General features: G+C 36.7%; 1 protein-coding gene across 1 annotated transcript in view; it reads right to left on the minus strand.

Annotated features, from left to right (window-relative positions):
- SNTG2 (syntrophin gamma 2) overlaps positions 1-15,604 on the minus strand; it is a 225,310-nt gene extending 209,706 nt beyond the window's left edge. Inside the window, exon 1 of the mRNA XM_072410095.1 lies at positions 15,316-15,604. Within this exon, the coding sequence (XP_072266196.1) occupies positions 15,316-15,384 (69 nt within the window). The 5' untranslated portion in view covers positions 15,385-15,604. The remainder of the gene's footprint in view (positions 1-15,315) is intronic.
- Between the last annotated feature and the right edge of the window lie 948 nt (positions 15,605-16,552).

The raw sequence follows: 16,552 nt of genomic DNA on the forward strand, positions 1-16,552 counted from the left end.
AGTCTCTCCCATTACATTATGACATGTTAAAAGTAGAGAACACACTTTATATTACTCTTTCTTTCCCCTCTCCGCTGGCTAATCTACACCTGTCCAGGGGCAGCCAAATCAAATCAGAAAAATGAAATATATCACGTGTATTCAGTCTCTCTACTGCCTAGGTAATGTCTTTTGAAAACATGATGGTTAATTCTTCACAGATAACTGGGTATTCATGGTACATCTTGATGTATTGCATTTCTAATAGGTATCACTCAGTGTTGCATCAAGGAACAGGGAAATTATGTAGCCATTTCAAAGATTTTGTGAAAGAAGATGTAAAAGCAATTGGTCTAAAGTAAAGAACTGTATCATGTTCAGACTAGTGGGGAGGTTGTTGCCTTGGGGGGATATGCTACATAGATAGTGCTAATAGAGAATGAATATGGGCAATGGTGAGTGGTTTAGTACTGCTCACAGCCACCTGCTGTAAAATCTGCAAGCGCTGGTTGTTTAAGAACTAGCCCTGCAGGGTGGGCAGCCAAGCACCTAGCAAAGTGGCAGCCACTGGAAGCAATGCACAAATGCTGGTTTCCACTGTGACTTTCCTTACTACTCTACCCAGCACAAAATTCCAACACATAAAGGGTAGCAAAAGACATAAAACCTTTTACCTGCTGAAATCACAGAGTCACGTGGCCGAGTTATGAAAAGCCAATCATTTCATTAAGCAGATACAAAATTACTGACTCATTAGGCATTTGGTAATATTTTCATACCATACAATCTTGTAATATCTAAAAAATCTGAATTCACTGTCAAAAGGCTGTTAAAGTCACAATAGGGACATAAGACTGTAAACTCATACAGTGACTTATGTAAATTATTATGCCATTCTGTCATTTCATTTCAAGTTTCACTGTGTAAGTTAGAAGCAAGGTTAAGTACTAAAGAAAATAAAAGCACATAGACACTTTAAATAATAACATACAAGAAGAAGATAAAAGTGGAGTGTATTCTATAATGCACTAAAGATTATGTCTGTGTTATATGAATTATTACAAAATAAAATACAAACATATTTCAGTAACACCTATGCCGATGAAGTTCAGCATACCTATTATAGACAATTTACAATGAACAAATTATAACCATTATAACACCAGTTTGACAGAGTCCATGGTGGCCCACAAATACCCACACATCATGTAGCTGTCCTTCAGTAAAAATTCCATGTATAATAAATGGTTCCAAACTGCTGCTTTGCCTACCAATGCAGTCATCTGGATCCTGATTGTTGCTGTTCTATATTTTTCTATGTTTTTCTTGGTGTAGTATTTGAAGTTCCTCCCGATCTGTACATCTAGCAGAATACGGTCACAGTCTAATCTGTTCCTACAGTCTTCATTTCTAGGTGTACTGCAAAGTGGGGAATGTTTTCCAGTCTTCTTTGCCCTAAGTCTTGCCATCTCTTGTGTACTTATGGTGTTTGATTTTGTTAGCTGGATTCTAAGAGAAAGCAGCATTGTAAAGCTGGCCTAGGTGAGCAGGAACTCCAAATTCAGCTCCGCTGGAAAATACAATTTACTTTGTTCTTGGGCAGTGTTAAAGCAGAACTACAGTTTGGCAGAAAAAATGCAGGTTTTTTTATTGTAAAAAGAAAAGAAAACATTGCCTTCTGCAAAAAAACACTCTTACCTCTCTCATAACTATCTTCCTAAAAAATGCTGAGCTTGTGTACACAATAGGCCTGATATTTTAAAGTTCCCCAAGACTAGAGAAGACAGAACATCTTGGGTGATCTAATGTAATCAAATAATCATTTCCTATATGTTGGCAAATGCTTATAAGCTTCGACCAAATCAATTCTAGGTTGTTTGATAACCCATGTTCAACCATGATAGTGTATCTTATCCAGTCTTGAAGAGTTGTAATGAGTTAGCCCCAATGTTGAAATATGCCAGACTGAATTAACTCATGCATGTGTGGGAGTTACATCATTCCAGCCCAACCAATCAAGATGGCTGTAGATCGGAATCTGGAAGAGGTGGGGGACAGGTGAGTGCATATAAAAGACTGTGATCAGACAGGTAAGGGATTTTTTCAGAAGGCAATGTTGAAAAGCAGACATTTTGGAATAAAGGGACAAAAAAACAAAAAATAGTCTTTGAACAAAGAAAATAATGGCTTTGCTACTTGGAACGTTTAATTGATAGCTATAGATTAAAAAATAGAATTTTAAAAAGACATGGTTTAGCTTATGTCTGATTACATATACCATCTTCAAGGAAATGTGACAAAAACGAACAGAACATTTTCTCTGAGAAAATGTATATTATAAAAATGAATAATTTTAATACCATCACAAAACATTATCAGTTTGAACCTTTTATCCCATTTGCATTACTAAATACCTCCAGCCTTAGCAAAGCCTTTACGCCTAACTTGTTGTCTAATAAATACCAATGTAAACAGGATGATGGTCTAGGGAAATCGCTTTAATGAAGAGAATGCCTTGGCTATTTTTTTTATTGACACGTTTTGTCTGCTGTCACTTCTAATTAATGATATTTCTGCTCAGTTTGCATCAGCCAAAGGGGGATTTCAATCATGCCGCGTTCTGTTTAACAAGTTTGGAAACATTGTTGCCTTTTATGCTGATGTTAATGTGTTGCTACTATATGAAGCTGGCACAGTCTGTATTGAGGCTCTATTTATGTGTAATAGAAAGAAACCTTTCTCATTAGCTCTAGCTATAGAAAATAGTTTTCTATTTACCCAGAGATATATCTGATTGTTGCTTCCTATTGTTATATGTTATAAGATATGTTATATGTTATAAGCTATGTTATAAGATAATGATTCCAGTTCTTGAGGAATTCACATTTTTCTCCTATCACTCATTCTAATCAAGACTGGGAATATGCTGAAATGTCTTAAATAGGTCCTAAATTAACAAACTCAAACTTTTCTAGGGTAAATAAAACTTTTAGGGATCTGTTTATTAAGTTTTTCTAATTATTACATTTTTGTTTGATTCAATGGAGTTTTGTCCCTACTTTTGTTCATATTTGTTCTGTACCCGTCAGTCAGGGGAATATAATAAATCTGAATGAAAACAGGGGTGAATAAGCAGTTAGGATATTAGTTTACCAGTCCTAACTACATTAGTTTTTTCAGGCTAAGTAGATTTTCTGTAAATATAAAAAATGCAGCTGATTCTGATTGAAATCTGGTATCTTTTTACCTTCTTGTATACAGGTATCAGCTTTCAAATTTCTGAAAACTAGAAAAAGCTCCTTCCTATGTAATGGAAGTAAGGAATTCCAAGTCAGAAGAACATTTGAAATGCATAGATACAGTTAGTTGATGTTGGAAATTTGTCAAAAATTAAATTAATGAAAAGACTAAAACAATAAGGCAGCCACCATCTCTGAGAAATGGTAAAATATGAAATATTTGTTTTAAGATTTAGAGAAACTTGTTTAGAGAAAATTGTTCCCAATGATCTCATTTTAAAGGTAATCATTCTCTTAGTTATACCCCTTTTGTTTTTTAAAGCATGGATAGCATAAATTGTTCATAACTGCAGAAAGCATTAACAAGCTATGTAAAAGCTTTGTCAAAATGATGGGTTTTAAAAAACATTTAAAAAAATAAACTGGGCTATGACTACATTGAAATAAGATTAAGGATTTCGAAAAATGTTTTACAAAGAGTCACAAAAGAGGGGTGACAATATTGGGCCTGACCCCAAAACTATTAGGATCTGTCTTAAAAGCAATCACGAAGTAACCTTTGAGACATGAGAGAGGAAATGAACAAAAGCAAAATAAAAAATAAGTTATTTTGCAATACTGAGATGATAGGGAGAGTATTTTGGGAGAAACTGGGTAATCCAGCAAACCAGCAAATTATTTCTTTAAAATCGTTTGCTGTTTTCAATCCTGGACCTGATCCTATCCAGGTTTGCTGAACACCTAGGCTCTCCCATGATAGTCTATCTTCACCAATCTTGCAGAGCTTTAATAAATCAGACTTAGTATATTGTTGTTGTGTACAGTGTATATAATTTGGGCAAAAATCTAGAAAGACACCTTCAAACCTATATGGATTTTGTTGAGAAGTAGTACTATACTTGTTACAAATCTTGAAATGCCTCTGAAATTAAACTAGAATTTCCATCTACTTTTCCTAAAATGCATTCATAAGTGAATACAAACAATGTATAAAGGCAAAGTGGTATATAAAAGACTTGTTTGAAGTGCCAAATGTGCCACCCAAAATACCAAGAACAATAGATGCCAGACTTTATTTCTTTTAAATGCATAAGAAGTAGGTGGTGAGAAATTGTAAGACCTAATATATGTTAACTGGAAATTAAAGCTCTGTAAAGACATTATATATTCATTACTTGGAATGAATGTTTGTGATCTTCTAGATTTTCCATTAAGTACATCTTTCTCCTGCCACTAAATTATTATCCCTAATACTGGATCACTAAGGTAGTGACAGGGGAGATCAGTGTCATTACCTAATGTGGAGGATGCAGTGGAGTGTCTATCCTGCCTATCCTTTATTCTCCACAGAAAAATAAAGTGCTATCTGTATAGCACTCTTGTTTTACTTTCACTAAAGTAAAAATTGATTAAAAAATTACTGCATGTCAGGATGTGTTTAACAGACAGGTGCATAGATATACCCAGGAACAGTCAACAAATTTATGAAATTAAAAAAAAATGTATTCTCATAACACTGTTATGTGTCCCTTGCCAGAGGCACGTTGTCTTAGTACCACCTTCACATCTGCCCTCTGTTTCTCCTTTCCATATTCAGAACATTTCCAGGTCCCGTCGCTTTCACCTGCGCAACATCTCTAAATTCTGCCCCTACCTGTCCCCAGAGACCACCAAACTCCTTGTACACTCTTGTCTGAACTACTGTAACCTCCTCCCCTCTGGTATTCCACTAACCCGACTCTCTCCTCTACAATCTATTATGAAAACTGCAGCCAGACTCATCCATCCTTCCCTCCGCTCCTCTTCTGCTGCATCTCTTTGTAGTTCTCTTCATTGGCTTCCATTTCACCTTAGAATCAAATTCATCTCGTGTGCTTTGTCTTCAAATCCCTCCACAGTTCTTGTCCCACTTACATTTCTGACCTGGTAGTAAAATAAACCCCTAGCCACTCCTCCAATGACCTACTGATAATTCCCTATTTATAACCTTGTCACAGGCATGGCTGCAAACTTTTCTAGAGCTACCCCGACTCTCTGGAATGGTCTTCTTTGTCCTATTCGGCTTGCTCCTATTTTCTGCTCTTTTAAACGAGCACTCAAAACCCATTTATTTAAACTTGCCTACCTGTTTTCTTCTGTCCCTTAAACCATCACTACCTACCCACCAATCCATATCCCTACTGTGTGCTATGCCTCCTCCTCCACCACTTAGATTGTAAGCTCCTGTGGACAGGGCCCTCTGCTCCTCCTGTGTCACTGTCTGTATCTGTCTGTCACTTGCAACCCCTATTTAATGTACAGCACTGCTTAATATGTTGGTGCTGTATAAATACTGTTTATTATTATTATAATTATAAATATTCTATATAATAAAAATAAGTCTAGTTTGTAAAAAAAAAAACTGGTTGCAGCCGTAACTGGGTTGACCACAGTGGTTGTGTCTTTGTCATCAAAATTCAAACATCCAAGTGGGAATTCCTCGGCTATTTACTTTGGTAACAGGCTGTTATCTGGGCCCGTTCTATGGTTCACCCAATTGGGTTTGCAGTTAATAATTAGGCTGTGCCAGCAGTAAACTGCTTTGGGGCTAAATATATACAATTTGTGTAGAAAAAAGCAGGATGTAACCTTGATGTTTACTTATCACTGAATCTAAGTGAACAAATAACAACAATATCAATTATGCAAACCTATATCTAATGAAAAAAACAATTAAGCCATTTTAATTGTCCAGTGTACTGTTGGCAATGAATTTGCAGTTGTCACTATCTATGTGATAATATGTGATATTAGTGTGATAAAGGGCATCTGCAAAACGGATATAAATGTTTATAGCAAACTAGAGATAATATTCTATTTCCATAATTCCATAAGCAATCATTAAGGCCATGCATTGTTATTAATTGCACAATTGTTAATTAAAGAGGGTAAAAAAGACTTAATACAAGCTGCTAACAGGAGATAAATCATTGAAAGTGTAACCAGTTTTCTTATCTTCCTGCGAGCACTTAATGTAATATTCAGCCTATTCTCAATAGATGGAGAACATGTGAGGACAATGATTGCAGCGGAGTTTAAAATATAAAAGAATCTTTCTTTAAAAGAAATACAAATCTGGAATTGAAGAAGTTGGCTTTGTTTCCTATTTACTTAGCAGCTAAATGAAAAAAAAATGCTTCAGTTGCTGCTAGCAACCAGTTATAAGAATTCTTTCCTTTCTTAACCTAGGTTAGAATAATGACAAACGGAACTGAATGTGGCGTTAAACAAACTGGCGAATTACACACATTTGACCTCCTAACATACCTAATATATAAAGCTTGGAGCTACAGCTTAAGGCTGAATTATAACCTAGTTATAGTTTGTCTTTTTGACATCCTTTCCCACATCATCATGTCAAAAATATTTTTCAATAACATTTTATATTTATATTTCATATCTTATTTTAGAACCACTGATGATATTGCCTGGTCTCTGTGCTTCTCTATGCAATGAAACCAAATTTAAATTAATTAATTCCTCCACTGACTCCAGATTTTGTATGAATCTTTACTGCTGTAAAACGTCTCTTTATAGGAATTGCAGCAATTGCTGTACTAAGGTTTGTTCTTAGGGGAGGTAACGTCAGAAGCTTACTGGGAGAACCCAACGACAATTGGGCTGGGGGATGTTACACCAGTGTTTCTCAACCAGGGTTCTGTGAAACCCTAGGGTTCCCCTGGAGATTGCTAGGGTTTCCCTGAGCAATTTATACCTGTAGCTGTGAATAAAGTAATTATAGCTGGAGATTCCCAAGACCTGGAAGTTTTTGTCTAGGCTTGCCCACTGTTAAAAAGATTGAGAAACACGGTTTTAAATGTTTCCCAGCTAGGCGGGATTTATCTGATTTGTTGCAGCTTCAAATGTACACTTTGAAAAGCTTACTATGTGCAGTAGAAGCCTCGCAAAGCAAGCAACTTGAAGTCTATACATCTGTGCAAGGCTGAAGGTAAGACTGCAGTTCAGCATTAGGAGTACCAGTCAGGAAAGGATGATCATTTCCTAATAAAGTGTAAGGTCATAACATATCTTTGATATATTATAACGCAAATTGCTTTCTGGCAGTGATCCCATTTTGTAAATAAGGCACTTAAGAAATAAAACTTTACCCACATCCCCACAATTCAAATTGGATTATTACTGTTGCAGAATTCATCTTCATAGAAGTCAAAGCAAATGTTGTGTGAGTTTTTGTACAGGGAAGAGGGAGAGGTCAGACTCCAAAGAAAGATGAATAAAGCATTGAAGAACTTTCATAGAACAATGGTTAGGAATGAGTTTAAGACCAGTTTCTATGAGTTGTTTATTATTTTTCTTCTGACCTGCTTTCATATGACTTCCTTCTGTATGAACAGGGAAAAAAGCAGTGCGGTGTTTGCCCAAATCCAAAGCAAAGGCAGCAATAAACATAAGTGAAGAAAGCTCGAAAGGATCCTGTTTAAAATTCAAACAGTGCATTGTAAATCCATCCTCTTAAAAATGCCGATCAGAAAGAAAAAACAAACGCTGTGTACACATGCTGTGAATCAAAAATACCCAGATTTAGAGCAATACAAGTTCATAGCAAGAGGATAAAATATATAGCTTATTGCCTAACACTATGATGGCAGGTTTAACTCTATGGGGTACTGATAATAGCAGATATTAGTTCTCTAAATGGTTGGACTAGATAGAGGACGACAACCCTAGAAACTGTTTGGTTCACAAATATATCAACTATATTCAATGGAACACAGCAGCCTTACGAGCCAGATACTCACCTGTACAACACTGAATGGTGATTCTTTAGACCAGGCAGTTTTTTAATCGTTTTGCCCCAGAGGAAATCTTGAAATAGTTTTCAGGTGTTGGGGAGCCCCTGCTAAAATCATAGGAGGTCGGTAAAATAAATACACCATACATCGGTGGTCACTGAAAGGAAAGCCTGCCTTGCAAATAGCTAAAACTTTTTTGGGTGATGCCGTTGACTTGGGAGGCCAATCAGCCAAGTTCAAGAAACCCTACCCTTCTACTAAACCATTATTGAGAATGACTGCTTTAAACGATCTGAACAAATACGCTTTTCTATTCCTGGCCATCACTCTAAGACTAATGCCTTTAATGTCACCTTTTCTGTTTTAGGTTTTTTTGCTCAGGTCAAGGCATATTCTTTATAAGAGATAATTCATTCCTTTAATAGGCAAATGCTATAACCTTTAGATAAGACCTCTTCTTCTTGATGTTGAGTTTTTATGTAATAATTTCCTAATTTGAGATATAGCTGATGTATTGCATCTTACCCCTTGTATTCACATTATGATATTGCAACCAAGATCCAATGTAGCTACCAACCATCAAAAGTTTAATTATATATTCATAGTTTATAAGTGGGAGAATTCATACCTGGACCTCTTATATATATATATATAATAAACAACAGGAGCAGGGAGGGGTTAAAACTCTTGTCTGGTACTTTTGCTGTCAATGACCATTTCCAGTACCTAAAACTCATCAGGTAAGAGGAGATGTTCACAAAGTGTGAGGAATCCCTAATTGTTTTCACAGATCCCCACATTGGAAGATCAACCCCCATCCAAAATTTGAATTTCCCCACAGTTTTTTGTTTTGAGGGTATTGGCCATCAAGACAAAGAGAAGGAATAACCAGCTGACCAAAATGAGCCAGAAATACCCTAGGATAGGTGCTACTTCTTTAAAGCAGACCATACATTTTTTTGGCAAGCCTTCATGTAATGGAGTCCTCCATGAAAAACTTGCAGTTTAAAGCTGTGTTACATCTATAACAAAAGGAACACCTTTTGGTTACCCTAAACAACTTTCATCAGTTTTAAACACGATTACAATTTCACTTGCCCTTCAGTTGACCACTTAAAGAGCTTTTGTTGCCAGCATGGAAATAAGAGTCTGTGGTTGCCAAGCCAAGTCCTGAACAATGGCTACATCATACTAAACCTTCAGTGATACCAAGGAAGAAAAATACAAACGACCATGTACAATAGGAAAAAAACACAACACAGATATTCCTTGTCATTCAATGCTATGATAAAGCTGTATTCTCATATGCAGCTACATGACTCTTTAAATATGATATGATATCTTTGGTTACATGGTTGGTGTTGCTCTTATATGTGACATGCAAAATGACATTGAGTCTATAGATTGGAGCAGAGGTACGATAGAAGGAAGATATTAGATCTGTGAGAAATACATTATTTATAGGACCTGATATTGTTGTTTACGACGTATAAATGGAAGATAGAATGAAAACAAAATCACTGGAGACAGCAGGAGCTAAAATCCTATTGCCACTTATTTACCAGCTGGGTTTACTAAAAATCACACAGTGGTGCTCACCAAGGCTGCTTAAAGGTAAACTGTAGTCTTAATAATTTTTTATAGCTATCAGGGAGTATAGCATAAACATGAGCCATGGGGCCCTATAGCAAAAAGTCTCATTGGGGCCCCCAGGCTAACCCTTTCTGTAGCAGCTGGTGGTGTCAACCTTGACAAATACACATCATTGATCTTAATATAAAGTATGCTTAAATCAAACTCTGGTAGCAGGAGATCTGTCAGCATGCTCAGTACACTACTAGGGATCAATGATTTGGATTAAAGATATAATTATAGTAGCAATATTACCATAATAAGATTGTATTTTATAACAACATTATTGAAGCTCTTGCACACAATTAATCTATGACCCCAATATGTGGGCAGTACATCCACACACAAGATGGATTAGAAAATGTTTCTTTCTGCACAGAAAAGGATCTGTGTTTGTGATATCATGAGGTCTGATTTGAGCACTTCTTTGCTGGAAACTCAACAGTTTAGTTTTCCTTAACATCATCCTACATGCTCCCCTCTCCTATTGTTACACCACCAATTAAAGCTTGAACAGAAAAGTTTATCAAGATTAAAATATATTTCTTTGGGGTGGATAGAATAGGGGTTCAAACTCCTATCATCAGTGACCCCTATATTGCCTTGAGGAACGGACCCTATGTGGCAACGATATGTTGACTTTTCAAACATGTTGTGAATTTTTTTTAATAAAGCAAGAATCCTGTATTTTGGTGTGCTGGTGACTTCATTTTCTGTTTTCATTATTGCTATTTGTGTCCTCTCTAAAGAAACTTATCTTCTTTATTTGTCCTGAACATAGGCAATTGAAAGTGAAAAGTTTTACAGTTCTCACCAGTACAAGAGTAGGGGGAATGGGGGCACTGCTATCATTTTGGGGTGATTTCCTATAACTTCCTTTGTGTCTACCAAAACCATAAATATATTTTGGCTTTCACTATATTTTGACTTTTTTTAAAATACACTTATCAAGATGTGTTGATGACTCTTCTGTATAGTTTGCAATTTTATGTGTACTTACAATACTTATTACTAATTTTAAATAAATGTAACTTTATTTGGACCTGTATGCAAACTATTCTTTTACTTATTTATTCATTAATTCTATTAAACTATTCTATTAAATTATTTTAATATTCTTGCTGGGACGCAAAAAAGTTTGTGAGGAAGTGAGGAAGGTGTGCTGTAAAGCTCACCTGTGTTTCAACATTTTACAGCAGGTGGTACCGGACCATTCATTACTGCCACCATTCTTTCCTTATGGGCACATACGTATAGGGTATGAAAAAGCTGAGACCTGCATTAGGATCAGGCGGCTCTGTGCAGCCCTTGGTGGCTGGCATGTTGCCAACTGATCAGCAATTTGCCGCCTAAAAACCAGCGTCTGCACATATGACAGTGGGCAACAGTGAGCAGTATTGAGTTACTCACTGCCACCTCCGTTCTATCTCTATATTGGGCTGTTTTGGGTAGAAGTTACATGCAGTTACATTAGGCAGCACTTCACTGGCATGAGGAAGCAGTAAGCACACCACAACCCACTGCCAGTGTGAACATGGCCCAAGTCTCAGCAATATTGCAAATGTGTATCAAGTCTCAAACTAAGATTTGGCAGCAGGAGCTATCTGTGTCAGACATTTCTTCCAAGCATGCATAGTGACATGACCATCAATGTTTATTATGTTGATGATATATAAATGCATTTTTAATATCAAAATAAAAAGAACTGTACGCATTATTGAGTTGTTAGTGAACCAAAATAACTAGTATACACACGACTAATGTGAAAATTATATCTAATTCTTTAACTCTAATTTTAAATAAAAAAATAGATCTAAAAAAGAAGTCGGTTCTTTGAACAGTTTTGGACAGAACCAGGCATCTGAAGAGCCTCAATGTTTTAAACACCATTTTTCTTTTGACCTAATAAAATCACACTTTACAATGTCCAGTGTATGATCAATATTCAAATTTCAATCACACTCACTTTTACAAGCCTCTGACTTTGATAATAAAATTCATATACTTTTTACTTTACTGTAATTACAATCGCTGGTTCTGGTTTAGGGATTTATGGAGTAGGGATTGAAACAAAAATGAAGATGAACAGCTCCTAGGCTAACACTTTTAAAAATATAAACTTTTACCACTTCCATGTACACAATTGTAATATAAAAACAGTAATCACATAAAATATATGTTAATACAATTACCATGTGCAGTGTTCCATCACAAAACAGCAAAAACACAACCTACAAATGGAAATCTTTTTTACTCATCCAACTGTGCATTCCCTAAATCCTTCTCTTCTTACAGGGCTATGGTGTTCACTTTTCAAGGCACATCAGAAATGTTACATTCCTGCGTCCCCCACCGCATGCTGCGCTCCATGGCATCAGTCACTACAAGGTGCAGTAGTGGATGAGACCACAGAATGTGACAGGAGGATGCCGGCATCCAACATTTCCAGAAGGGTCAGATGTGACAATTCCACCAGCAGCTTTGCTGTGCAAGAAAACTATGTTGGGGGGGACAGGTTAGTATAGTCTTCTTTAGCAGGCTGAAAATAAATGAAAAGCATGTTTCAATATTTAAGTTGGTGATTTACTGAAAGTTAGAGTTTTCACCAACCAGATGCACCAAACACCAAGAGAATTCAAACAGTACCTCTCATTTTTTTAAGGGTCCTGTCTGAATATTTACAATAAACACAGATTTTCTGACATTGTCCATGCACTAATGTCTTTTATGAAATATTCCCCCTTTTGTAATGTTTTAAATTAAAAATACAAATTTAGCTATATACAAATGTAAACACAGCTGGACTTAATGATGAAAACCAAATATATTCCAGCAGTTATTTTAGCACAGTAGGGTAAAAAAAAATGCAAGTTTAATTCTAATTGGCTGGTGTGGGCACGAGTCCAAGAGAAGCAACTTTTATTTTTATTAAATCAGTTTAATCTAAAACTTTACCCTTAGCTGTAAGTACTAATTCCTGGATGGGTTATTGGGCTATTGTATACAGCCTATTACGTTCAAGTATTAAACTACACAGTGTTTAGTGTGCTACTATTGTGTATGGTATTATTATTATTACACACAATTTATATAGCGCCGACATATTACGCAGTGCTTTACAAATTCAATAGTCACAATCTAATGTTCCTAGCATAGTCATATGTCTTTAATACAGCGTAAAGTCAATTTTGGTAGGACGCCAATTAACCTAACTGCATGTTTTTGGAATTATAACAAATTGATGAACCTAGCATTAAAAGAATATATATATCAGCTTATTTTTTTGAGGAGTGTAAGAAGCAAATGCTGTGATGCATCAAAAGCAAATAAAATCTGTTAATGGATGTTTTCCCATTGGTTGCTCCTGGATAGTCTAAATTGCACACCCTCAGTGCTCTTTGCTCTGCCTTAGTGAATGAGCACAAATGCTTTTAGTTTAAGTTCAGTTTAAAAGAAACTTACAATAATAATTATATTTCTGCATTGGTGCTACATTATTATAGATGTCAATCTATTCATTTTCAACTATTTTAGTTAGGGCAATGACAGACTTGTGATGGCCCACACAGTTCTGCCGCAGGCTCAACCACAATCCCAACATCTCCCAGGTTTGGATCTATTTTTTGCACGCAGCTGCAGAAGGTGAAAATTCACTTTTGGCCACATGGTTGTAGTTTGTGGATTTGTAGTGCATGTGCAAATCATGATACCCCTTGGTGCAGTTTGCCACTCCCAAGTGCCAAGCAGTTGCCAGGAGCTGTCAACCATGCACACTGTAGGTCTGAAAGAGTGCTTAGTTAAACTATCAAAAAGAAATGTACATTTGACAGGTATGAACATCATACATACATGTACTGCAAAATCATATCACCAAATCTTTGTGCACAATGATTTATCACCAAAAAAGACAGCTGGAGGTAAGTGAAAGTGCTAATTAGCTGCGTGCGGTCCTCTAAGATTTATAGTTCTCCAAAAGCAGTCCTGTTATGCTTCCAGTACATAGGGTGCCAACTTTGTTTTATTTCATGCATGGCATTAGTTGCTGCAATGGGAAACCTCCACAGATTTCCACTGCATCTGTTAAACAGAAAGGACCAGAAGTAGAGGGAAAAACAGAATTACTGAGCCAATAGTAGCACTGTGCTCCCAGAACAGTTTTCAAAGAGCCATAACTCAGAAAGTACATTGAGTAACAAAGTATAATTAAAGCTGAACTCTGGGAACAAAAAAGTGCTATACTTATGAGTGAGTCCATCTCCCTACTTTAGAGGTAAATGCTAATTTTATTTATGAAATGATAAATTGGGAGATATACTAACCTTATTCCCCATACCCAAAAGACTGGTCCCATGCAGCCTCCTTGGCAGCTCCACTGCCCCGACAACCTTGGCAGCCCAATGTAGGACCATTAGCTCTATGTTGTATGCTGAGGGTCAACCCACATGAGAGTGTTGGGAAGCAGAGGAGATCACCAACTGCTTTGGGACTCAGGGATAAACTGTTTCCTATGTTTTATGTATTTCTCCTTATATATGATCCTCTAGTAAATAACAAGAACTTGCAAATACTGCAAGGGTAAAACTTTGTATCCCCTGGAGTTCCTCTTTAACACCATAATCCACCTACCTTCTATTCATAATTCCTCGAGTTTATTTAAATCCTGAGCATCACATCTGGGTCTCTGGGGTACCAGGACCACTGTGCTTTACATCATTAGATTCTAAAGAACGTGGCTACAACTTTCATTCAGCAGGACACAATGGTCTACCAAGCAAGAAGCCTACCATTATATGTAATGGAGAAATATGGCTGCTCCCATGTGAATTTATAAATATTATATCAACACTAGAACAAGATTTTGTTTTATAAAACATCATTACATATTGATAATATTATATGCAATCAGATAAAAAAAAAAAATTTAAAAAATCAGTAAAATAAGTACATTTCCTCTTTAAGGTATTTATTTTCAATAATGTAGATTGAGTTGGGTCTGATCAAGAACCAGTGGTCAGATCTCTGTTCCTCATATGTTCCTAACCACCTTGAACGTGTGGGTGCTCCTATCTATCTTTACATGTCCCCACCTACTTCTATTACCTAATGCAAATTAAATGTAAATGCAAAAGGTAAGTGGGGGGGGGGGGGGCATAATGGTCACAGAAGGTGTGCTGGATTGAAAACTAATGTGCAAAAATCTCACCAAAGAATTTCCCAAGATATAACAAACTAATAACTGCTTTAACTGGTTATCACAAACTGATCTCTATTTTGGAAGAATCAAGCATTTTAATCAATGATTCTTGGACATTTCAAAAGAAACTTTTTCTTAGTTTGCCAAAATTCTTACCAACCATAAGGTCCTACTATCAGTGACATTATACCTATGCAGAGGATAAAAAAAAGAACCTTAGGCAATTTGATGAACTACAGTAATGATTCTGCTGTCTGCAACTACAAATCAGAACATAATTTCATCTTACAAATCATTGAGCACTATTATGTCCAGAAAGTAAAGGACAGCACTGATGGACCACTATAGAAGACAATCCCAATAATTCAGGGCAGCAGAAGCAAGGTATTAATAACAATGATCAGCACATTATCAGTGAGTGATGATTAATTTAAAGCAGGGAAGATCAGGACAGAAGTAATGAAGAAAGACTACTTGCCCAAGTTGGTACAAATAGGCTGACCGGGCGATCTAGTTGGGTTGGCAGCTGCTTCCCTGCAGCATTCATCTCCCATGCAGTTGGATTCCTGTAGGATGGGATCTTGTATCATTCATTTATTCCAAGCGCTGAGAGGCAGCAGAGTAGCAAGGAGAGAGAGCAACTTATCAAGATAGAAGCACCTTGTATTTTCCAAAGCTAACTAATCCATCTCAGGACAGGAGAGAGAGAATGTATGTATGTGCATGGAACAGCAGCCAGCAGCAGTATCAGCAGCAGGGACTCTACAACATTATCACATCCACAGAGTTCCCACTGATCTGCTCTCCCCTCCCTTCTAATACAGCTCAGCCTCTCTCTCTCACTAGCCTGTCATTTACTAACATGTTCCTCCACCTGCTGGCTTACCAGCACTTTATTCCACTTTAATTCACTTACCCCAGTGTGATTAGACAATCCCAATACTCATGGCCATTAAATGCATTGCACTTAGGGGGATAATGTGCTATTGAATAGGATGGATTAGACTTTTGCAACCTTTTTACCCCTGAGGAAAAGAATAAAATCATTTTTTGCTTCCATGTAATCTCTCCTGGCTAAAATAAATTGGGAAAATGCATTTTATGTTGAAGGTCAGGGGTTAGAGTGTTATTCTTAGGGTTGGTGTTCTGGAGAAATGACCTACCACCAGTGTTTGCTAAGTCTAACCCACTCTTGCTTGGTTCCAAGGATTAACCTTGCTTCTTAGTGACTAATCTTAATGTAGAATTATTATTATTACATAGTATTTATAGCACCATCATATTACGCAGCACTGTACAAAGTCCATAGTCGTGATGCTAACTGTTCCTCAAAGGGGCTCAAAATCTAATGTCCCTACCATATGTCATTAGCCCCATAACGGTATTCCCAAGTGTGACTTTACATTTACCATGTAAACAGCTGTAATCCCAAGACACACTTGAGGTCCCTAAAAACATAAACAAAAACATTTACCTTGTTCAGTTGGTGTCCCCCGGCATCCTGCTGGTCCCTGAAGGTCCTGGGGACACGTCTTCTTCTTCTGATCTCCAGCCAGCGACTGCAGAGACGATCTCTGGGATTTCCCGGTGTCGTCGGTGCATGCATCGGTGCAGGCAGGAGGAGCAGCGGTAAATTCAAATAATTTTGTATTGGATTCAATGCAAAATAGCTGTATTGAGTACAATACAAGGAAATCATTATATATTATAATCAT

Source organism: Pyxicephalus adspersus, chromosome 4 (assembly GCF_032062135.1).
Source record: "Pyxicephalus adspersus chromosome 4, UCB_Pads_2.0, whole genome shotgun sequence".
Taxonomy (NCBI): domain Eukaryota; kingdom Metazoa; phylum Chordata; class Amphibia; order Anura; family Pyxicephalidae; genus Pyxicephalus; species Pyxicephalus adspersus.